We start from the raw sequence: 25,628 nt of genomic DNA, 5'->3' as shown, positions 1-25,628 counted from the left end.
TAACAATATCACTGCTTGTCGTGTGTATGAGGAATAATGCGGAGTACTGTGCTCTGGTAATGATATCACTGCTTGCCATGTGTCTGGGGAAAATGTTGAGTACTATGCTCTGGTAATGATATCACTGCTTGTCGTGTGTCTGAGGAATAATGCTGAGTACTATGCTCTGGTAATGATATCACTGCTTGTCGTGTGGCTGAGGAATAATGCTGAGTACTGTGCTCTGGTAATAGTATCACTGCTTGTCATGTGTCTGAGGAATAATGCAGAGTACTGTGCTCTGGTAATGATATCACTGCTTGTTGTGTGGCTGAGGAATAATCCTGAGTACTGTGCTCTTGTAATAGTATCACTGCTTGCCATGTGTCTGGGGAATAATGTTAAGTACTATGCTCTGGTAATGATATCACTGCTTGTCGTATGGCTGAGGAATAATGCTGAGTACTGTGTTCTGGTAATAGTATCACTGCTTGTCGTGTGGCTGAGGAATAATGCTGAGTACTGCGCTCTGGTAATGATATCACTGCTTGTCGTGTGTCTGAGGAATAATGCTGAGTACTGCACTCTGGTAATGATATCACTGCTTGTCGTGTGGCTGAGCAATAATGCTGAGTACTGTGCTCTGGTAATAGTATCACTGCTTGTCATGTGTCTGAGGAATAATGCCGAGTACTGCACTCTGGTAATGATATCACTGCTTGTCATGTGTCTGAGGAATAATGCTGAGTACTGTGCTCTGGTAATGATATCACTGCTTGTCATGTGTCTGAGGAATAATGCTGAGTACTGTGCTCTGGTAATGGTATCACTGCTTGTCATTTGTCTGGGGAATAATGCTGAGTACTGTGCTCTGGTAATGGTATCACTGCTTGTCGTTTGTCTGGGGAATAATGCTGAGTACTGTACTCTGGTAATGGTATCACTGCTTGTCGTATGGCTGAGGAATAATGCTGAGCACTGTGCTCTGGTAATAGTATCACTGCTTGTCATGTGTCTGAGGAATAATGCTGAGTACTGTGCTCTGGTAATGATATCACTGCTTGTCATGTGTCTGAGGAATAATGCTGAGTACTGTGCTCTGGTAATGGTATCACTGCTTGTCGTTTGTCTGGGGAATAATGCTGAGTACTGTGCTCTGGTAATAGTATCACTGCTTGTCGTATGTCTGAGGAATAATGCTGAGTACTGCACTCTGGTAATGATATCACTGCTTGTCATGTGTCTGAGGAATAATGCTGAGTACTGTGCTCTGGTAATGGTATCACTGCTTGTCGTTTGTCTGGGGAATAATGCTGAGTACTGTGCTCTGGTAATAGTATCACTGCTTGTCATGTGTCTGAGGAATAATGCTGAGTACTGTGCTCTGGTAATGATATCACTGCTTGTCGTGTGTCTGAGGAATAATGCTGAGTACTGTGCTCTGGTAATGATATCACTGCTTGTCGTGTGGCTGAGGAATAATGCTGAGTACTGTGCTCTGGTAATGATATCACTGCTTGTCGTGTGGCTGAGGAATAATGCTGAGTACTGTGCTCTGGTAATGATATCACTGCTTGCCATGTGGCTGAGGAATAATGCTGAGTACTATGCTCTGGTAATGGTATCACTGCTTGTCATGTGGCTGAGGAATAATGCTGAGTACTGTGCTCTGGTAATAGTATCACTGCTGGCCCTTATGCTGGCTATACACTAGATCGATATTGTGTATGAATACACGATATCGACCCATCGTATGCACATTGTGCATGTTTTGGGTGCGAATACGGTGCACGGCCCCATGGGTCGTACATCGCATCACCTGATCATATGTGCAGCACCGCTGGCAATTGCGGAGGTTCGATAGATCGTACGGTGCAGAGGCTGCGTCATGTCTGTCCATATGGCTTCTGTGTCGTGTTGCGCTGTATGTGATTAGTAAGAAATGTTTTTTGTACTTACAGACTGGTTTTTACATTTGTATTGTTTTTTCTAAAGGACTCACAGAAAAAGGCCCAGCTACTGCGTCAGTCACAGCATCAGGTAAGTGCTCCAGAAGTGACACTAAATACACAACGCTTCTCCTAACTGCCTGACAGGTTACACCGTAAAGGTTATAATGGCTGGTGACAGACTCTGACCCTAATGGAAATTGATCACCCTGGTGGCAGGGTGGTGACCCTTGCCTAGTCAGGTAGAAACCAACCAACCAACCAACCAACCAACCAACCAACCAACCCACTGTATTGAAGTTGAGCAGAAAAACCACTGGACTAGTGTTGTCACCAATATTGTTCATATGGCTGACAAACAGCACAATGGAACGGAGGGTGGGACATTCTGGAACAAATGCTAATCCCATTACTGCCCAAATAAATAGCCATAACCTGCGGCAGAACAAAAGCAGTAGGCGTTCTTAGACTGTTTTAGGGGTACCAACACATGTCTTATAAAACCAGCCACCTAACCTGCTCATCTAGAGAAAACAAAGCTGGTCCAGAGGTCAATGGGGACTTACTGTAGCCAGCCCAAACACATAATAATGGCCAATAACTAGGGTTACCAGATTATCTCTTTACAAGAGGGCACATAGGAATTTCACAGGTCCTGGGGCTGGCTGACTTCAAGTCTGACTTCACCTGGTTTTACTCAGCCATGGAACCTGTGCAATTTGTATTTGTCCTCTTTCAATGGATAGTCTGGTGACCTTACCAGTAACCCAAATAGATTTACCATCCATTCTTCTGCCAGCAAATGATAACGTAAAACTTTAGGTTCAGAAATTATAACTCCAACAAATACAAAAATCAACAAATATGAAAAACAATAAATGCAAAAATTAAATAATCCGCTAGGACAGGCATGTCCAAACTGTGGCCCTCCAGCTGTTGAGAAACTACACATCCCAGCATGCCCTGACACAGTTTTAGCATTCTCTGAAAGCAAAACTGTGTCAGGGCATGCTGGGATATGTAGTTTCACAACAGCTGGAGGGCCGCAGTTTGGACATGCCTGCGCTAGGATATTGATAGCATATCAGTCTCCCAGTCATCAAAGACAGGGCAAGATCCCTCAAAGAACCCACCTGGATGGTGGAGAAGCCCCAAACCAGAGAGCAGGAATTAGCAAGTCATTTCTCTAATTGGATTTAGTACTTATAACTGTCAGACTTGCAGCACCCAAGTGGTTTTACCTGGGGAACTGAAAGATCGTAACAACTAAGCTCAGCCACAAAAGGACATTTCATATATGCCCAAACAGAAAAACCAGATCCACGTGTTATTAAAAGGCGACTAAGAAAACCCACCACCGACCTGCCGGTTAGCTTTCAGTACCATATCCTGCATAAAATGAGGTGCTGTGGACATCAGAGCATAGCAGTGGTGCTGCTGCAGTCTTCAATGGTGCTAATAACTCACCTACATGAGTATAAGGAATGCCATTGCAAAGGCCAAACAATGTGGTAACTCTTCATTGGAATAGCGCACCTCATCAACTAGTGCAACAAACGTAAACCAAGACAAATAGGATCCCTACAGTCATCGGGGCAGGAGCATCTCTAGAAGTTTCTGAATCTGGAAACTCTCAGTAACATCCCATTGTGCGTGAAGACAGACGTACCAGCAACCAGATTCTGAGACTTGGCAGCTACAAAGAGGCCTCACATAAAGTCATCATCTGCTGATACCAGGTCTTACCTTTACAGCCCAGCAACAACAATGTTCTCACTCCATCCAGACAGATTTTGGTCTTCCCATGGGCATTTTAAGGATGCCTCAGGCCCTCCAAGCCAGCATGATAACCTGCCATCGATAAGAAGTACACAATTAAACACTGAACAACCCATGGCCAGATATTTATCCACATACCCACCAGCCAACATGAAACCTGATATCTTGAAGGAATTAGGATGCAATGGTAACAGGGGAAAGGTAGACTCCACATTGACCCCACCCAGCAGGGCACTAGGTACATACAGTATCTTCTGCAGCATAAACATTTGATAGATGATTTGAAATCATTTCATAGAGGCCCAGACAGTAAGACGTGTGCTGGATCAAACACAACTTTCCCGGTACTTTCTGAGGGACCACCCTGACTGGAGAAAAGTCAAATCTAACCAGTGATGTTCAGAAAAAGGGACAATAATTCTCCCCAACTGCAGCTTCTTCCGTTCTCTTCAACTGTATGAGATAAGTTAAAGGCAGATGTTTTATTCCTATGGTGACCAGATCAAACAGTGCCAGTTATTGGGTATGCAAAACGATCAACAAAAACATCACAAAACATCTGCTTCCTGGCTCCGAGGGTGTCATCCCAACCTCCTCACCATGACACCCATGTCAACCAGAGTCAGGGACATACTGTACTTAGAAGCCTCAACTGCAGAGAACCAATCTTTAAGGGTTTTCAAAAACTACACCAAGCCAGCAATGTACAGTACACTGTCTGTGGTTATAAATATAACTTTTACCCTTTGATGGGCTAGCCAAGGTCAGGTGTGTAGGTAACGCTGCTGACTACCGGGAATGCTGTGCAATTGGGGCTATGTGGCATCACGCCACACCTCCTCATCATTGCAGACAACCTCCAGGAGGACAACCCCATCCTGCTGCTGTCAGAGCTCCTCAACATATGAGATCCAGATGGAGCTGTGGGCATGGTGGAAAAGCATAGATACATCCCTAAATAACAAGCCTGAAATATATAGAACCCACACAGCCAATGAACCTACGAGTTATGTGCTTCATCACCAATGCGTTTGGTTTGTAGGAGAGGAGAGGTGGACATAGGGGGTCATTCCGAGTTGATCACTCGATTCGGATTTTCGCAGCGCAGCAATGAGGCAAAAAAATAAATAAATCAGCATTTCTGCACATGCGTATGCCGCACAACGCGCAAGCGCGACGTACGGGTACAGAGGCCGTTGTGGTTGTGCACAGGTTCTAGCGAACCTTTCATTCGCACTGGCGGCTGCAACAAGATTGACAGAAAAGGGGCGTTTCTGGGTGTCAACTGAGCGTTTACAGAGAGTGCTTAGAAAAACGCAGGCGTGCCAGGGAAAACACAGCGTGGCTGAGCAAACGCTGGGCGGGTGTGTGACGTCAAAATCCAACCCTCCAACGTTAGAATCAACACACAGGAAGAGTAAGTCCAGGGCTGGTCTTGTTTTGCACACAAAGGATTTGCAGGCGCTCTGCTGCACAAGCGTTCGCACTTCTGCTAAGCGAAAATACACTCCCCGGTGGGCGGGGAAAATGCGTTTGCAGTGCTGCTAAAACTATCTAGCAAAAGACTAACTCGGATTGACCCCCATAGTGCGTTTGGTGAGGAAAATGAGCCAGGCAGCAGCATTGAGGATAGATTGGAGTGGAGAGAGGTATTTGTCAGGGAGGCCAGTCAGGAGGAGATTACAGTAATCCAGTCTAGATAGAAATGACCAATGAATGGATAAGAGTCTTAGTAGCGTCATGGGTGAGTAAGGGTCTGATCCTGGAAATATTTTTTAGATGAAAATGGCAGGTTTGTGAGAGGTGCTGAATGTGTGGTTTGAAGGAGAGGGAGGACTCAAGGATTACTCCAAGACAGCGTACTTGGGGGCTAGAGGAGACAGTAGTGCCATCAGCAGATAATGAGATTGTAGCAGGTGAGGTTATGCGGGAGGGAGGGAAGATGATCAGCTCAGTCTTAGACATGTTAAGTTTAAGAAAGCGCTGGGACATCCAGGAAGAGGTAGCAGAGAGACAGTTGGAGATACGAGTGAAGAGAGCAGGGGAGAGGTCTGGAGAGGAAAGATAGATTTGAGTGTCATCAGCATAGAGATGATATTGGAAACCAAAAGAACTAATGAGCTTACCTAGTGAGGACGTATAGAGAGAGAAGAGTAGAGGACCAAGGACAGAACCTTGGGGTACCCCTACAGTTAGTGGAAGTGGGGGGGAGGTGGCGTCATGAGAGGAGACAGAGAATGCACGTCAGAGAGGTAGGAGGGCAACCAAGAGAGGGCAGTGTCACGCAGACCAATTAGATGCAATGCCCTGCGTTTCTATCATCCGTTTTATTAAAGGTTTCCAAAATAAGAGCTTAAGAGACGACTACCCGGCTGACACACGTCACTACAAACTTATATACAGGTTCCCATACCAGAAATCTGTAACAGAATGATACCTGTCAGTGTGTAGCATCATGAGGCAGTGACTTCACACCCTATCACTACTACGGGCAATACACAGCACCGACACAATCCTTACACTATACTACAATAGGATTACTGACAGGACAGCTACGTGGCTGGAGAACGTATCACTCATGATGAAGCCCTGATCTGCAATGTCTCAGCAATAGGAGTGCCATCATTTAGTTATCTGTATAGCACCCACCTGACTCTGTCCTGTTTATCTGGTTCCAGGGCATCTCACACCCGTTCCACCCCAGACACCCGTTCCTCCGGTTCTCCTTGTGTTCCTCATTGTGCTGGTGTCCTTTCTTGTTATTGGGGTCACTGTTATCGGGATTCTGATAAGAATTATAAAGAGAGATAAAAAGGGTGAGTATGGAATGTGGCGCTATCATGTGACCAGACCTCACAGACCCGGCTCCGCGCATTCTGCTCATGTCCCTCTTCTTGTTTATATTGCGTTCCAAAATTCAATTACTCTGTCATACATTTTATTTATAATATGTGATGCTTGATTTATGTGTCTTAGTAACAAATATACAACATGTGACATTATTGAAAATAAAATATATATATTTTTTTTTAATACCCCGATACAGGATAACACAGGTCTCAGACATATTGTATATAACAGTCACATATTCTGCATGTATGCTGCATTAATACAAAAATACATGTGTGTCACACAGTAACGGCCACCCCAAACCACACATATGGATTTATCCCCACCAATGATTACCTACCCCCCCCCCCCCCCCAATTAACACTCCCCGTTACCCTTAGGTCTGGTTTTCAGGAATTAGTTTAGTCTGGAGAGATTTAGAGTCTATTTTGGATGTGGGGCTTTCGTGCAGGAAACTGGGCGGGCGTAGGTAATTCCTCCTCATACAATATTTAGAAGTTCAGAGGTCAGCTGGTTGATGATAGGAACGTAATCAGGATTGGTTGATGCTATTCTCATGTAGATACTGGTACACAGGGAGATTGGGGAACTGTTGTGATACCAAGCACATTTGGAACAGACAAGGACTTGTAGAGAACCAGATTGAGGCTGGTTTAAGCTGTGAATTACCGGCTAGGACCGGCTATGGTAATGCCAGACTGAGACTGGCAAAGACTTCAATGATGCCAGGCTGGGACTGGCTGTAGCTTCAGGATACCGGGCTGGATCCGGCTAAGGCTTCGATGATGGTGGGCTGGGACTGGCTAATCTTCTGAGATAGAATACCAGGGTGGACCCAGAATGTCTGCAATGTACAGAATCCGGGCTGGAACCAGAATAGCTTCAAGATGCAGAATCCGGGTTGGAACCGGAAAAACTTGATAAGCAGAATCCGGGTTGGAACTGTAATGGCTTCTTTATGCAGGATCTGGTCTGGAACCGGAATAGATTGATGTGCAGGATCTGGGTTGGGACAAGAATAGCTTAATGTGCAGAATCCGGGCCGGAACCGGAATAGCTACTAAATGCAGAATCGTCTGGAATTGAGATGGTTTTGAGATACAGAGCTGGCATAAAGTGCTGGGCAGCTAGGATGACGCAGGAATAAGGCAGATATACAGGGGTAACCTGGAATCTGGAGCCACAGGATGCCTGAAGACAAACATTGCTCTGGCACCTTCTGAGTCCCAGAAGGCCCCTTTTAAACCCCTTGCTTAGCACCCACTGGAGGATGCAGTTCCAATTGGTTTATCCACGGTCAGTTGACCGGGATCAAGTTGGTGACACCCAGTATAAGGAGCCAGTGGGAAGACTTGCAGGGGGACACCATGGATATAGCTGCACTGGAGCACTGGAGGCATGACTATGACCCGCCACCAGATTGCAGAGGAGAGCATGGTGAGGTGCCATGAAAGCAGTGTGCAGACCTCAGCAGCCATGATGGGTGAGTTAGTGTAATCACCGCTTAATATTGACATATGGGAGGGTTAGGGCTAGGCTTTAGTGGAAGGGGTAGGTTATGGTTAGGCTGTGGGTTGGGAGGGTTAGGGCTATGCTCTAGGGGGAGGGTTAGACTGCAGCAGCAGAGGGTTAGGCTTTGGGATGGGAGAGTTAAGGGGAGGATTAGGCTGCAGGATGGGACGTTTAGGGATAGGATCTATGGGGGATAGTTTGGCTGCAGCAGTGGAGGGTTAGGCTGTGGGATTGGAGGGTTAGGCTGTGGGATTGGAGGGTTAGGGCTAGGCTTTAGGGGAGGGTTTGGCTGTAGCAGCGGAGAGTTAGGGTTAGGCTGTGGGAGGGGAGATTAGTGTTACAAATAAGGGTGGTTAAAAACAGCAATTTACTCACTGGTGGAAGTGCCACTGGATTCACCAGAAGACCTCATGAGCTAACCACCAGTCCTGGAAGATACACAGGAGCCAACAGACATGTTGGACCAGGAAAGTCACTACTAGACCACTATAAATGTTCACGACAGACCAGGTAAGTCGCCACTAGACCACCAGAAATATTAACTCGACATTCTAATCATGCAAATAAAATTCTAATAAAATAAAGTGGGTAATAGAATAGATCTACAGACAAACAAATATTAAACCTTGGTAAAGATATTAAAAGCTAATATTCTTAATTGTATTCGGTCAGTAAGACTTAATGTAGTTACTTCCACCACCTATTTACAATAAGCATAATGTTTCACAATTTATAAGGTACAAAGATGTGTGAAAGAAGAGCCCAGCTTGTATGCAAGCTAACATCTGCTGTTAATCCTCTTACAATAGGACAGTGAAGGGTCAATGAGAGTATCAGAGTATGTACACAAAGCCAGGCACAGGGTGCTTCTGCTGTTGACTTTTTAATTAGGTTGTATTTCAGCCTTGCTGTCAATGAGAGAAGAAATATGAGTATAGGGTACCTGGATACCAATGCCTGAATTCCCTCTGATGTGGATGAATGGGGTCTGTAAGCACTACTACTTGCCCTCCAGGTTGTGGCATGTACACCACTCCTGTTGCATGTTTCACTCCTTTGTCAAGGAAGTCAGTGATATACTTTCACGCTTATATAAGGGGTTCATTAGAATAGTAACATGTCACTTTGTAGGGGTTAATACCAATAAACCCTATATCTACCTTATATGTCTGTGTTTTTATTGCTGTGTGTTATGCGAGTCAAGAAATCTTTACTTAAAGTTAAGTTTTTATTTATTCCAGCAGTGTCCCAGCAAATAGAGTTCTCTAAGCCTTGTACAAGTTTCTGCTATATATATATATCAAACCAAAAACTCTCCTCCTGCGCTATTTGGTTTCAAGATAAGCATTTAGAATAAGATGGGCAGCCTGGTTCCTCTAAGTTCCCTGTTAGGAGGAACTGAACATAGAAAATAAGATATAGAAATAGAGGAAAAATGGCGCACAGGGATTAAAAGTACCCTTATATATAGACTGTTCCTTAACAGGTTTCACGATCAATATTTATAAAGGTTTTCTTAAAAACATATGACGGACTGTTTTTCATAAAAATTTTTTATTAAAACAACTATACAGAAACATAATCTGTGTCCATCATTATTACATAGACATTAAGATGTAATTTCTCCTACAACGATCCGTCAATAGGATATAAAGGAATGAAGGCAACTTTATGTTGTGTCCTTAATCCTCCTCATAAATGTTCGGAGATAACATCAACAAGAAAATACGGTAACCCAATGCGTTTCGTCTACGAACTAGACTTCATCAGGGGTGCGTCTTAGATAGCAGTGTCTATCCAAGAGAGTAACAAGCCTAGACCATTGGCCGAGTTGGTTCATACGGGGGCTCGTGGATCTGATAACTCAAATTTCATAGAGCTCAAAATAGAAGCATTCGTATGGAAAAAAGGGATCGGCAACTTCATGCACACAGGGAAGACCTTCTAGAAAGCAATCAGCAGTGAGCCAGTAGCCATGCAATCTAAATAAACAAATAACTCTTTCTTGGGAGCCCCACCAGTAACATTTGATTCTGTTCCAAATTGGCCAAGGGTGCCAATTACATATAATGTATGTCTGATTATTCACTGGTTTATTACTGAACCTCACAAAAAAGCGGGGTGAAATTAATGCACCTTCCAAACCCTCTGTCACAAAACAAACAGGTAACAATGACTTAGCTGGACAGCAACAGATAAAATGCAGGGTTCTCCCTGCAGCACAGGAATATCACTGCAATGGGGAAATCGATCTGATCACAATGGGGAGGAGCGGAATTAAAAATATATTTTTTTGCCACATTCTTATTGTACAATAAAATGCCATGAAATGCTTAATTGCAGGTAACGCCCTGTTTTTCTCAGCCCTCAGGAGCATGCGCTCAGTGTCGCCCTATGAGCCTGTGTATGAGGAGATTGATCTAAGAATGCGGAAACATCCGGACAGCGGGTACCAGCAGCCAGGTAGGTGTCACAGTGAGTGCCCCAAAATGCTCTTTCCACACTTTATATTCATTAAAACGTAAGCATCTACAGTATCCCTATTACTCCTATTAGTATCCATCCAAACAGTGGGAAGGAGTACTCCCATACAGCATGCTTATAGAGAATCAGCACACAATAAACACAGAGTACAGGATAACATTCTGTATTCATCTATAAGTGGGGCCACAATTCGGGCTGTCCAGTATAGGAGAGGAGTATACTGTCCACGTTACAAGCAGGAGGCGTGGCAAGGGTGCCACGACCATGACAAAGCATCCTGTGTGAAACGCGCGTCGGCTTCTCCAGGCAAGCTCCACCTGCCTCTCACTCATAAAAGAGATACTGCAAGAATGTATTATACAGCACAATTGCTTATTACAAATGTCTTACCCAAATACACAGCAAGGCAGCGGCTCCCAAACTGGCTGCTGCAGGGAATTGCAGATGTACCACAGGTTGGTGGCCCAGGACCAAATTATTTATGGTCCATGTGATAGGGGGAAGCCAGTGCTGGTGGCTGCCAGTCAAACAACGTGGAGAAACAAGCACAACCCTGTCCCTCACCACATAAGTGACCCTAGAGATTACAGGACATTTACTTCATTTATGAATGTTGCAGAGTTTCTCAATCTGATTTTGGCCTAGGCCTGCAGAAGAAGAATTGAGGATACTCTAGAGCGCTGTGACTCAGGAACCTGCACTAAGGCATTACTAGAGGCCTGCTGCAACACTGGGAACGTTAGGGGTAAAACATACAGAAGCCCCCAGCTTATCAGCAGCAATGACATTTCTCTGTGACCATAACATCTTCCAGCATTGTGATACTGAGAGTATAACTGCTGCGGGAGGAGAGACTCGCCTGCACTATGGCACAATGTGATTATTTGTACCCAATGTAATATGTGCAGATCTGTATGGAATACCATCGATGCAATCTGTTCTGAAACAAATGTGTCCCACTTACCTGTCTGTAACAAATGTGTCCCACTTACCTTGTCTGTAACAAATATGTCCCACTTACCACTGTCTGTAACAAATATGTCCCACTTACCTCTGTCTGTAACAAATGTGTCCCACATACCTCTGTCTGTAACAAATGTGTCCCACTTACCTCTGTCTGTAACAAATGTGTCCCACTTACCTTGTCTGTAACAAATATGTCCCACTTACCACTGTCTGTAACAAATATGTCCCACTTACCTCTGTCTGTAACAAATGTGTCCCACATACCTCTGTCTGTAACAAATGTGTCCCACTTACCACTGTCTGTAACAAATATGTCCCACTTACCTCTGTCTGTAACAAATGTGTCCCACATACCTCTGTCTGTAACAAATGTGTCCCACTTACCTCTGTCTGTAACAAATGTGTCCCACTTACCTCTGTCTGTAACAAATGTGTCCCACTTACCTCTGTCTGTAACAAATGTGTCCCACTTACCTCTGTCTGTAACAAATGTGTCCCACTTACCTCTGTCTGTAACAAATGTGTCCCACGTACCTCTGTCTGTAACAAATGTGTCCCACTTACCTCTGTCTGTAACAAATGTGTCCCACTTACCTCTGTCTGTAACAAATGTGTCCCACTTACCTCTGTCTGTAACAAATGTGTCCCACTTACCTCTGTCTGTAACAAATATGTCCCACTTACCTCTGTCTGTAACAAATGTGTCCCACGTACCTCTGTCTGTAACAAATGTGTCCCACTTACCTCTGTCTGTAACAAATGTGTCCCACTTACCTCTGTCTGTAACAAATGTGTCCCACTTACCTCTGTCTGTAACAAATGTGTCCCACTTACCTCTGTCTGTAACAAATGTGTCCCACTTACCTCTGTCTGTAACAAATGTGTCCCACTTACCTCTGTCTGTAACAAATATGTCCCACTTACCTCTGTCTGTAACAAATGTGTCCCACTTACCTCTGTCTGTAACAAATATGTCCCACTTACCTCTGTCTGTAACAAATATGTCCCACTTACCTCTGTCTGTAACAAATGTGTCCCACTTACCTCTGTCTGTAACAAATGTGTCCCACATACCTCTGTCTGTAACAAATATGACCCACTTACCTCTGTCTGTAACAAATGTGTCCCACTTACGTCTGTCTGTAACAAATGTGTCCCACTTACCTCTGTCTGTAACAAATGTGTCCCACATACCTCTGTCTGTAACAAATGTGACCCACTTACCTCTGTCTGTAACAAATGTGTCCCACGTACCTCTGTCTGTAACAAATGTGACCCACTTACCTCTGTCTGTAACAAATGTGTCCCACTTACCTCTGTCTGTCTGGCATCAGGAAACCATCTATGGCCCTCATTCCGAGTTGTTCGCTCGCAAGCCGCTTTTCGCAGCATTGCACACGCTAAGCCGCCGCCCTCTGGGAGTGAATCTTAGCTTAGCAGAATTGCGAACGAAAGATTCGCAATATTGCGAAAAGATTTTTCTGTGCAGTTTCTGAGTAGTTCGATACTTACTCTTCCAGTGCGATCAGTTCAGTGCTTGTCGTTCCTGGTTTGACGTCACAAACACACCCAGCGTTCGCCCAGACACTCCCCCGTTTCTCCAGCCACTCCCGCGTTTTTTCCAGAAACGGCAGCGTTTTTTTACACACACCCATAAAACGGCCTGTTTCCGCCCAGAAACACCCACTTCCTGTCTATCACACTACGATCACCAGAACGAAGAACAAACCTTGTAATGCCAAGAGTAAAATTCCTAACTGCATAGCAAATTTACTTGGCGCAGCCGCAGTGCGAACATTGCGCATGCGCAGTTAGTGGAAAATCGCTGCGATGCGAAAAAAATTAACGAGCGAACAACTCGGAATGAGGGCCTATGTGTGATGGAAGTTACTGATTTGTGTTGTGATATAGTTATTGTGCAATTAATAATAATAATAATAATAATAATAATAATAAGGCAATAATGACTATACATGCACTAATAACAAGCAGGAGTACTGTATGTGATGTGTTATTACGTGGTCCGGTCACTAATTGTATGTTAGTCTTTATGTACTATGCGTTCAGTCTATTTTGCTTTGTTAGAAGTCTATATTTTGGCGTTTCCTCTCTGTACTGTATATTGTGCCTGTTCTTTTTTTTTATCTCTCCTGCAATGGAACATTAATTTTTAAATAAACTAATACAAGTTAAGAGATTAATCAAAGCTTTGAAAGGAATAAAGTGGAGAGAGATAAAGTACAGCCAATCAGCTCCTGACACTTTACAAGCTGTGTTTGAGAAATGACAGTCAGGAACTCATTGGTTTGTATGTTCTCTCTCTTTCCATTTTATCCAAGCATTGGTATATCTCCCCCTAAGTATTAACACAAATTTACCACGATTGTGCATCATTTACAACTGGTACTTTGCATGGTACAACACAGGCCACCCCTCATGTCCCCCAGTACTCTCCACATGCCCCTCACTCCTCCCCGCCTGCCCCTCACTTCTCTCCACATTCCCTATCAGTCCATAAGCCCCTCACTCCTAACCACATTCCCTATCAGTCCATAAGCCCCTCCACTCCTCCCCACATTCCCTATCAGTCCATAAGCCCCTCACTCCTCCCCACATTCCCTATCAGTCCATATGCCCCTCACTTCTCCCCACATTCCCTATCAATCCATATGCCCCTCTCTCCTCCCCACATTCCCTATCAATCCATATGCCCCTCTCTCCTCCCCACATTCCCTATCAGTCCATATGCCCCTCACTCCTAACCACATTCCCTGTTAGTCCATATGCCCCTCTCTCCTCCCTACATTCCCTGTTAGTCCATATGCCCCTCACTCCTCTCCACATTCCCTATCAGTCCATATGCCCCTCACTCCTCCCCACATTCCCTATCAGTCCATATGCCCCTCTCTCCTCCCCACATTCCCTGTCAGTCCATATGCCCCTCTCTCTTCCCCACATTCCCTGTCAGTCCATATGTCCCTCACTCCTCCCCGCCTGCCCCTCACTCCTCTCCACATTCCCTATCAGTCAATAAACCCCTCTCTCCTCCCCACATTCCCTGTTAGTCCATATGCCCCTCTCTCCTCCCCACATTCCCTGTTAGTCCATATGCCCCTCACTCCTCTCCACATTCCCTATCAGTCCATATGCCCCTCACTCCTCCCCACATTCCCTATCAGTCCATATGCCCCTCTCTCCTCCCCACATTCCCTATCAGTCCATATGCCCCTCCGTCCTCAGGAGACTAGTGAGCACAGACTGAGCATGACCAGGAACGTGGAAGAACCAGGGATTGCTGAAGACATCTGCATAATAGGTTGGCGCTTTCTCCACAGCAGACAAGTCACCCTCAGTTATTGTGTAATGTCAGATAAGACACCTGTCCTCCTAACTCTCATCATCTTATTTCCACACTTCCACATGAGCCAGAGCCCAGTTATTAGGAGAAGGAACCAGTGCCTTGTCTCCACTTACATTATTATGCTGTTTTATGCAGCGGTTTCCCCGGATGGTGCTGAGCAGACGCTGGAGTATTATTATACCAGTGAGGAGAGTCGCCTTGTGACGCCAGGTAATGCCCGGACAGGAGCACACTGCGGGATCAGCATTAGCGGGCACATAATGACTGCTCTATAAACACTGTGTGCCCCGTTATATTATATCAGGGATTTCCCTAACACAGCAAATGATGAGTGTGCCGCAGCCCTCAGCAATAAATACAATACATAAAGGTAACTACATGGGGCCGGACGTAATGACGCCGTGCAGGGTGCCGGCTGAACGCGGACATTTTTTATAAAAGGGGCAATCACTCACATAGCATGGTTCTGCCTTGTAAGTTATTGCTCCTTTAAAAAAAAAATCCGAATTCGGCCAGTATCCCGCATCCCGGCCCTCATTCCGAGTTGATCGCTCGCTAGCAGTTTTTAGCAGCCGTGCAAACGCATAGTCGCCGCCCACCGGGGAGTGTATTTTCGCTTTGCAGGAGTGCGACCACCTGTGCAGCAGAGCGTCTGCAGACACATTTTGTGCAGAACAAGACCAGCGCTGTAGTTACTTATCCTGTGCGATGAATGCTGTGACGAGTGACACGATAATGATGTCAGATAGCCGCCCAGCAAATGCCCGGCCACGCCTGCGTTTTTCCAAACACTCCCAGAAAACGGTCAGTTGACACCCAGAAACTACCACTTCCTGTCAATCTCCTTGCGATCGGCTGTGCGATTGGAATCGTCGCTAGAACCAGTGCAAACCACAAAAGACTTCATAGACGTACGACACGCGTGCGCATTGCGGTGCATACGCATGCGCGGATTAGCTTTTTTTTTCACTGATTGCTACGCAGCGAACGTCAGCTAGCGATCAACTCGGAATGACCCCCCTGCCCATTAATGTTCTGAAATAGGATACAAATGATACTATCTGTATCCAGACTATAATGCTCATTTATAAACATGCAAAGTGAATGCTGTATAGGGGACCTGATCGCAGCAGCAAACTTTTCCTCTAATGGGCAAAACCATGTGCACTAAGGGGGGGGGGGGGGGGGGGGGTGATGTAACATGTGCAGAGAGAGTTAGATTTGGGTGGGGTGTGTTCAAACTGAAATCTAAATTGCAGTGTAAAATAAAGCAGCCAGTATTTACCCTGCACAGTAACACTATAATACCCCTTTTCCACTAGCGTAGCACGGTACAGCCCCCTGCAGACAGCGCTCACCAACCCGGCAATTGGCGGGTTGGTGACGCGCTAGTGTCGCGGCAGGGGCGGCGCTGGGAGATCACATGATCTCCCAGCGCCGCCCTCCCTATGCACTGTGTACGGGAGCCGCGTCGCCTCGACACGGCTCCCGTTCACACTAGACAGCTAGCCGGGTTGAACACGTGTTCAACCCGGCTAGCTATCAGGGTAGGATTCCTGGATCACTTGATCCGGGAATTTGCCGGGGGACCCTTTTCCACTAGGGAAAAACACGGGTAAATGCGCGCCCCCCGCGCATTTACCCGTGTTTAAAAAAAGCTAGCGGAAAAGGGGTATTAACAATCAAAATCTCTCTCTGCACATGTTACATCTGCTCCCCCACCCCCTCCACCATGGTTCTGTCCATTAGAGAAAGATTTTGCTGCTGAGATCAGGTCTGAATTAGGCCCTATATTGTCATGTAGAATTTCTGCAGGAGCCATTACTACAGGTAACAGCTGGGGGGTTTTGAGGGACAATTTCCAAACTTTGCACCCCCTTTATGAAAGATGCATTACCACCACACTGCAAAGTGTTTGTGACACTCACATAAATAGAACCACAGCATTATAATAAAGACACAATGTATGAGATAAGAACATTTGTTCCGAGTGCTGTGACTCTGAATCTGCACATTTTTCTTATTTACTGTATAATCCACATAATATAATCACACAGTTTATGTCTCGTTCACTTTCCCAGAAGAACAACATAAGGATTTTCTTTCATGAATAAGAAGAGTTGTCTCCCTGAGAAAGTCATTATCAGTTACTTAGTGTACAGGGAATAATCCGGAATGTCCTATATCGTACACATCAGGGTTTCTATCCCTTATCATACTGTAATAAGACATTCTTACATGGTCATGTGTTACTATGTTCTAGACCAGGGGTTGCTGCCATCTAGTGTTCTAAGTAACGAATTACGGTTATATTAATTCTGTGTGTAGGGCAGTGAAATGAGACGTGGCTATGGGGCTGTATAACATAGTTCTGCCTGATAGATACATGTCCTGCAGAGCAGAGATGAGACTAATACCGCTTTCAGATCGCAAAAGCGGGTTACACCCGGGACTTGTACACGGGTGCGATCCGCTTGAGACCCCTTTCAGACTGGCGGCACCGATCCGTCAAATTGCTGGGTTGGTGACATGTGCAGAGGTGGCGCCTAGAGATCAGATCATCTCCCAGCACCGCCTGTCCTTCTCCCTATAGTGTGAACAGCTCCTGGGTCGCATGAACCCGGCAACCCGCTCACACTGCACCTGACCCGGTAATAACCCGGCTTTATTCCCAGGTTGAAATACCGGGTCAGGTGACCCGGGAACTCTGCCTGGCCTGGTGACCCGGGAACTCTGCCTGGCCTGGTGACCCGGGAACTCTGCCTGGCCTGGTGACCCGGGAACTCTGCCTGGCCTGATGGTTATTTCCAGTCTTTGTTATAATCATCCTCTGACTGTAATAGTATCAGCAGGAAACTCGGCTCTGATCACTGTGACACAGAACACACTATTATGAGCAGTAGCAGGAAACATGGACGGGGATACTTCTATTATGGGCTATGAAATGACAATTTTACTCTTTCTGCTTTTATGTCAGGGAGGTGCGGTGAGGGCACTGGCTGGGGAGGCACTGGCTGGGGAGGCACTGGCTAGTATCAGAGCCAGATTTACACATATACTGTATATGGATCATCCTCACTTCTACAGATCCCCCCCTCCCCTTCCCAATACGGATCTCCCTGTAGCACAGATCCCCTCCTTCACACAGATCTCCCCCTAGCCCAGAACAACCCCCATCACACAGATCTCCCCCTAGCACAGAACAACCCCCATCACACAGATCTCACCCTAGCCCAGAACAACCCCCATCACACAGATCTCCCCCTAGCCCAGAACAACCCCCATCACACAGATCTCCCCCTAGCCCAGAACAACCCCCATCACACAGATCTCCCCCTAGCCCAGAACCCCCATCACACAGATCTCCCCCTAGCCCAGAACAACCCCCCATCACACAGATCTCCCCCTAGCCCAGAACAACCCCCCATCACACAGATCTCCCCCTAGCCCAGAACAACCCCCATCACACAGATCTCCCCCTAGCCCAGAACAACCCCCATCACACAGATCTCCCCCTAGCCCAGAACAACCCCCATCACACAGATCTCCCCCTAGCACAGAACAACCCCCATCACACAGATCTCACCCTAGCCCAGAACAACCCCCATCACACAGATCTCCCCCTAGCCCAGAACAACCCCCATCACACAGATCTCCCCCTAGCCCAGAACCCCCATCACACAGATCTCCCCCTAGCCCAGAACAACCCCCCATCACACAGATCTCCCCCTAGCCCAGAACCCCCATCACACAGATCTCCCCCTAGCACAGAACAACCCCCATCACACAGATCTCCCCCTAGCCCAGAACAACCCCCCATCACACAGATCTCCCTCAGCACAGAACAACCCCCCATCACACAGATCTCCCCCTAGCACAGAACCCCCCCTAGCACAGAACAACCCCCATCACACAGATCTCCCCCTAGCCCAGAACAACCCCCCATCACACAGATCTCCCCCAGCACAGAACAACCCCCCATCACACAGATCTCCCCCTAGCCCAGAACCCCCATCACACAGATCTCCCCCTAGCCCAGAACAACCCCCATCACACAGATCTCGCCCTAGCCCAGAACAACCCCCATCACACAGATCTCCCCCAGCACAGAACAACCCCCCATCACACAGATCTCCCCCAGCACAGAACAACCCCCCATCACACAGATCTCGCCCTAGCCCAGAACAACCCCCATCACACAGATCTCCCCCTAGCACAGAACAACCCCCCATCACACAGATCTCCCCCTAGCCCAGAACCCCCATCACACAGATCTCCCCCTAGCCCAGAACAACCCCCCATCACACAGATCTCCCCCTAGCCCAGAACAACCCCCCATCACACAGATCTCCCCCTAGCCCAGAACAACCCCCATCACACAGATCTCCCCCTAGCCCAAAACAACCCCCATCACACAGATCTCCCCCTAGCACAGAACAACCCCCATTCACACAGATCTCCCCCTAGACCAGAACAACCCCCCATCACACAGATCTCCCCCTAGCCCAGAACAACCCCCATCACACAGATCTCCCCCTAGCACAGAACAACCCCCCATCACACAGATCTCCCCCTAGCCCAGAACAACCCCCCATCACACAGATCTCCCCCTAGCCCAGAACAACCCCCATCACACAGATCTCCCCCTAGCCCAGAACAACCCCCCCATCACACAGATCTCCCCCTAGCCCAGAACAACCCCCATCACACAGATCTCCCCCTAGCACAGATCTCCCCCTAGCACAGAACAACCCCCCATCACACAGATCTCCCCCTAGCCCAGAACAACCCCCATCACACAGATCTCCCCCTAGCCCAGAACAACCCCCATCACACAGATCTCCCCCTAGCACAGAACAACCCCCATCACACAGATCTCCCCCTAGCACAGAACAACCCCCATCACACAGATCTCCCCCTAGCACAGAACAACCCCCATCACACAGATCTCCCCCTAGCCCAGAACAACCCCCATCACACAGATCTCCCCCTAGCACAGAACCCCCATCACACAGATCTCCCCCTAGCACAGAACAACCCCCATCACACAGATCTCCCCCTAGCCCAGAACAACCCCCATCACACAGATCTCCCCCTAGCACAGAACCCCCATCACACAGATCTCCCCCTAGCACAGAACAACCCCCATCACACAGATCTCCCCCTAGCCCAGAACCCCCATCACACAGATCTCCCCCTAGCACAGAACAACCCCCATCACACAGATCTCCCCCTAGCCCAGAACAACCCCCCATCACACAGATCTCGTCCTAGCCCAGAACAACCCCCATCACACAGATCTCCCCCTAGCACAGAACAACCCCCATCACACAGATCTCCCCCTAGCACAGAACAACCCCCATCACACAGATCTCCCCCTAGCCCAGAACAACCCCCCATCACACAGATCTCCCCCTAGCCCAGAACAACCCCCATCACACAGATCTCCCCCTAGCACAGAACAACCCCCATCACACAGATCTCCCCCTAGCCCAGAACAACCCCCATCACACAGATCTCCCCCTAGCACAGAACAACCCCCATCACACAGATCTCCCCCTAGCCCAGAACAACCCCCATCACACAGATCTCCCCCTAGCCCAGAACAACCCCCATCACACAGATCTCCCCCTAGCCCAGAACCCCCATCACACAGATCTCCCCCTAGCCCAGAACAACCCCCCATCACACAGATCTCCCCCTAGCACAGAACAACCCCCATCACACAGATCTCCCCCTAGCCCAGAACAACCCCCATCACACAGATCTCCCCCTAGCCCAGAACAACCCCCCATCACACAGATCTCCCTCAGCACAGAACAACCCCCCATCACACAGATCTCCCCCTAGCACAGAACCCCCCCTAGCACAGAACAACCCCCATCACACAGATCTCCCCCTAGCCCAGAACAACCCCCCATCACACAGATCTCCCCCAGCACAGAACAACCCCCCATCACACAGATCTCCCCCTAGCCCAGAACCCCCATCACACAGATCTCCCCCTAGCCCAGAACAACCCCCATCACACAGATCTCGCCCTAGCCCAGAACAACCCCCATCACACAGATCTCCCCCAGCACAGAACAACCCCCCATCACACAGATCTCGCCCTAGCCCAGAACAACCCCCATCACACAGATCTCCCCCTAGCACAGAACAACCCCCCATCACACAGACCTCCCCCTAGCCCAGAACAACCCCCCATCACACAGATCTCCCCCTAGCCCAGAACAACCCCCCATCACACAGATCTCCCCCTAGCCCAGAACAACCCCCCATCACACAGATCTCCCCCTAGCCCAGAACAACCCCCATCACACAGATCTCCCCCTAGCCCAAAACAACCCCCATCACACAGATCTCCCCCTAGCACAGAACAACCCCCATTCACACAGATCTCCCCCAGCACAGAACAACCCCCCATCACACAGATCTCCCCCTAGACCAGAACAACCCCCCATCACACAGATCTCCCCCTAGCCCAGAACAACCCCCATCACACAGATCTCCCCCTAGCACAGAACAACCCCCCATCACACAGATCTCCCCCTAGCCCAGAACAACCCCCCATCACACAGATCTCCCCCTAGCCCAGAACAACCCCCATCACACAGATCTCCCCCTAGCCCAGAACAACCCCCCCATCACACAGATCTCCCCCTAGCCCAGAACAACCCCCATCACACAGATCTCCCCCTAGCACAGATCTCCCCCTAGCACAGATCTCCCCCTAGCACAGAACAACCCCCCATCACACAGATCTCCCCCTAGCACAGAACAACCCCCATCACACAGATCTCCCCCTAGCCCAGAACAACCCCCATCACACAGATCTCCCCCTAGCACAGAACCCCCATCACACAGATCTCCCCCTAGCACAGAACAACCCCCATCACACAGATCTCCCCCTAGCCCAGAACCCCCATCACACAGATCTCCCCCTAGCACAGAACAACCCCCATCACACAGATCTCCCCCTAGTCCAGAACAACCCCCCATCACACAGATCTCCCCCAGCACAGAACAACCCCCCATCACACAGATCTCGTCCTAGCCCAGAACAACCCCCATCACACAGATCTCCCCCTAGCACAGAACAACTCCCCATCACACAGATCTCCCCCCATCACACAGATCTCGCCCTAGCCCAGAACAACCCCCATTACACAGATCTCCCCCTAGCACAGAACAACCCCCCATTACACAGATCTCCCCCTAGCACAGAACAACCCCCCATCACACAGATCTCCCCCTAGCCCAGAACAACCCCCCATCACACAGATCTCCCCCTAGCCCAGAACCCCCATCACACAGATCTCCCCCTAGCTCAGAACAACCCCCCATCACACAGATCTCCCCCTAGCCCAGAACAACCCCCATCACACAGATCTCCCCCTAGCACAGAACAACCCCATCACACAGATCTCCCCCTAGCCCAGAACAACCCCCATCACACAGATCTCCCCCTAGCCCAGAACAACCCCCATCACACAGATCTCCCCCTAGCACAGAACCCCCATCACACAGATCTCCCCCTAGCACAGAACAACCCCCATCACACAGATCTCCCCCTAGCCCAGAACAACCCCATCACACAGATCTCCCCCTAGCCCAGAACAACCCCCATCACACAGATCTCCCCCTAGCCCAGAACAACCCCCATCACACAGATCTCCCCCTAGCACAGAACCCCCCATCACACAGATCTCCCCCTAGCACAGAACAACCCCCATCACACAGATCTCCCCCTAGCCCAGAACAACCCCCATCACACAGATCTCCCCCTAGCACAGAACCCCCATCACACAGATCTCCCCCTAGCCCAGAACAACCCCCATCACACAGATCTCCCCCTAGCCCAGAACCCCCATCACACAGATCTCCCCCTAGCACAGAACAACCCCCATCACACAGATCTCCCCCTAGCCCAGAACAACCCCCCATCACACAGATCTCCCCCAGCACAGAACAACCCCCCATCACACAGATCTCGCCCTAGCCCAGAACAACCCCCATCACACAGATCTCCCCCTAGCACAGAACAACTCCCCATCACACAGATCTCCCCCCATCACACAGATCTCGCCCTAGCCCAGAACAACCCCCATTACACAGATCTCCCCCTAGCACAGAACCCCCCATCACACAGACCTCCCCCTAGCCCAGAACCCCCATCACACAGATCTCCCCCTAGCTCAGAACAACCCCCATCACACAGATCTCCCCCTAGCACAGAACAACCCCCCATCACACAGATCTCCCCCTAGCCCAGAACAACCCCCCATCACACAGATCTCCCCCTAGCCCAGAACAACCCCCCATCACACAGATCTCCCCCAGCACAAAACAACCCCCCATCACACAGATCTCCCCCTAGCACAGAACAACCCCCATCACACAGATCTCCCCCTAGCACAGAACAACCCCCCATCACACAGATCTCCCCCTAGCACAGAACAACCCCCCATCACACAGATCTCCCCCTAGCCCAGAACAACCCCCCATCACACAGATCTCCCCCAGCACAGAACAACCCCCCATCACACAAATCTCCCCCAGCACAGAACAAACCCCCATCACACAGATCTCCCCCTAGCCCAGAACCCCCATCACACAGATCTCCCCCTAGCCCAGAACAACCCCCCAGCCCAGAACAACCCCCATCACACAGATCTCCCCCTAGCCCAGAACAACCCCCATCACACAAATCTCCCCCAGCACAGAACAACCCCCCATCACACAGATCTCCCCCTAGCCCAGAACCCCCATCACACAGATCTCCCCCTAGCCCAGAACAACCCCCATCACACAGATCTCCCCCTAGCCCAGAACAACCCCCATCACACAGATCTCCCCCTAGCACAGATCTCCCCCTAGCACAGAACAACCCCCCATCACACAGATCTCCCCCTAGCCCAGAACAACCCCCCATCACACAGATCTCCCCCTAGCCCAGAACAACTACCATCACACAGATCTCACCCCAACGCCGAACCGACCGCAACGTCGCATGACCGACCGTGGCACCCCAACTTTTAGAATGCTGACAGGGAACGGGGTAAATCATTTATTGTATTCATAAACTCCTTATTTTTGAGGCTATGGCTAGGTTAAAATGAAAGCCAGTGTATTATCTCTATGCTGCATGCATTATGTTTAAACTTGTTATTGAAGCTGGATTATATGTGATGTGTCTATTTATTCTCCAGGCAGAATTGTGTATTTGTAGTTAATTGATACATGTAATTTCCATGGTTGTGTTTGTCCCATAGTTTACCAGGAACTTGCCTAGATCAAAGTCTGCATTTAGACATTGGGGTGACAGGGCTCAGAGGCTGTACATCTACCGTGGTTCCTCTTTTGATGTGGTGGCAATATAGTCTCCATCTCTACAGCATTTTTCCCAAACCATCAAGAGTCTACAGTAGGGCGTAGAGGGCCGCCAGGAGCCTACAGTAGGGCATAGAGGGCCGCCAGGACCCTACAGTAGGGCATAGAGGGCTGTCAGGGGCCTACAGTAGGGCGTAGAGGGCCGTCAGGGGCCTACAGTAGGGCGTAGAGGGCCGTCAGGGGCCTACAGTAGGGCGTAGAGGGCCACCAGGGGCCTACAGTAGGGCGTAGAGGGCCACCAGGGGCCTACAGTAGGGCGTAGAGGGCCACCAGGGGCCTACAGTAGGGCGTAGAGGGCCGCCAGGAGCCTACAGTAGGCGTAGAGGGCCGCCAGGAGCCTACAGTAGGCGTAGAGGGCCATCAAGGAACTACAGTAGGCATAGCATCAGGGGCCTACAGTAATAGTATATATATATATATTACACACACACCTATATACATACACACAGAAAATGTTTATATGTTATATAATATTGATCCATTCTCACCTCATGAGTAGTTACTGCAATGATATGGCTACAGTAGCATGTGCGGCTTAGTATACAGCCGGCTCTGCTTCCCCTTATATGCACCAGATAGATATAGTGACCATATGCCTGTGGTGACCGGGAACATTTCTGTATTTTAGGTTCCTCTCCAGACCGCAAGATGTCAGAATATGACGACGCCACGTTATTTTCTGACGCTCTGACCATCGGTGGGACAGATGGGAGTAACGGTAACTGTGTAACACACAGGAATTACATGTTTCTAAGTAGACTTCCATTATTGCTACTATAAGAAATACTGGGAGAGATTTATCAAAAATGTATCAGCTGCTAGAAGTCATTTCTGAAACACAGCCTGTAGCGTGGCAGGTAGGTGCTGATTGGTTAGTTGGTACTTCAGACGGGATGCACAAAACTCACAATTGATTGCCCTCTACGCCTTACTGTAGGCTCCTGGCCTGCAAGAGCCTACAGTAGGGCGTAGAGGTCCGCCAAGAGCCTACAGTAGGGCGTAGAGGGCCGCCAAGAGCCTACAGTAGGGCGTAGAGGGCCGCCAAGAGCCTACAGTAGGGCGTAGAGGGCCGCCAAGAGCCTACAGTAGGGCGTAGAGGACCGCCAAGAGCCTACAGTAGGGCGTAGAGGACCGCCAAGAGCCTACAGTAGGGCGTAGAGGACCGCCAAGAGCCTACAGTAGGGCGTAGAGGGCCGCCAAGAGCCTACAGCAGGGCGTAGAGGGCCGCCAAGAGCCTACAGTAGGGCGTAGAGGGCCGCCAAGAGCCTGCAGTAGGGCGTAGAGGGCCGCCAAGAGCCTGCAGTAGGGCGTAGAGGGCCGCCAAGAGCCTGCAGTAGGGCGTAGAGGGCCGCCAA

General features: G+C 48.8%; 1 protein-coding gene across 1 annotated transcript in view; it reads left to right on the top strand.

Annotated features, from left to right (window-relative positions):
- Positions 1–25,053, top strand: part of LOC134980779 (scavenger receptor cysteine-rich type 1 protein M130-like) — a 101,879-nt gene extending 76,826 nt beyond the window's left edge. The window contains exons 13-17 of the mRNA XM_063947746.1: positions 1,975–2,019; positions 6,386–6,523; positions 10,434–10,532; positions 15,016–15,090; positions 24,902–25,053. Coding sequence (XP_063803816.1) covers positions 1,975–2,019; positions 6,386–6,523; positions 10,434–10,532; positions 15,016–15,090; positions 24,902–25,053 — 509 coding nt within the window. The remainder of the gene's footprint in view (positions 1–1,974; positions 2,020–6,385; positions 6,524–10,433; positions 10,533–15,015; positions 15,091–24,901) is intronic.
- The last annotated feature ends 575 nt before the right edge of the window (positions 25,054–25,628 follow it).

The sequence above is a fragment of the Pseudophryne corroboree genome, chromosome 12 (assembly GCF_028390025.1).
Source record: "Pseudophryne corroboree isolate aPseCor3 chromosome 12, aPseCor3.hap2, whole genome shotgun sequence".
In the NCBI taxonomy this organism is placed as follows: domain Eukaryota; kingdom Metazoa; phylum Chordata; class Amphibia; order Anura; family Myobatrachidae; genus Pseudophryne; species Pseudophryne corroboree.
This window is presented reverse-complemented; position numbering and strand designations above follow the sequence as displayed.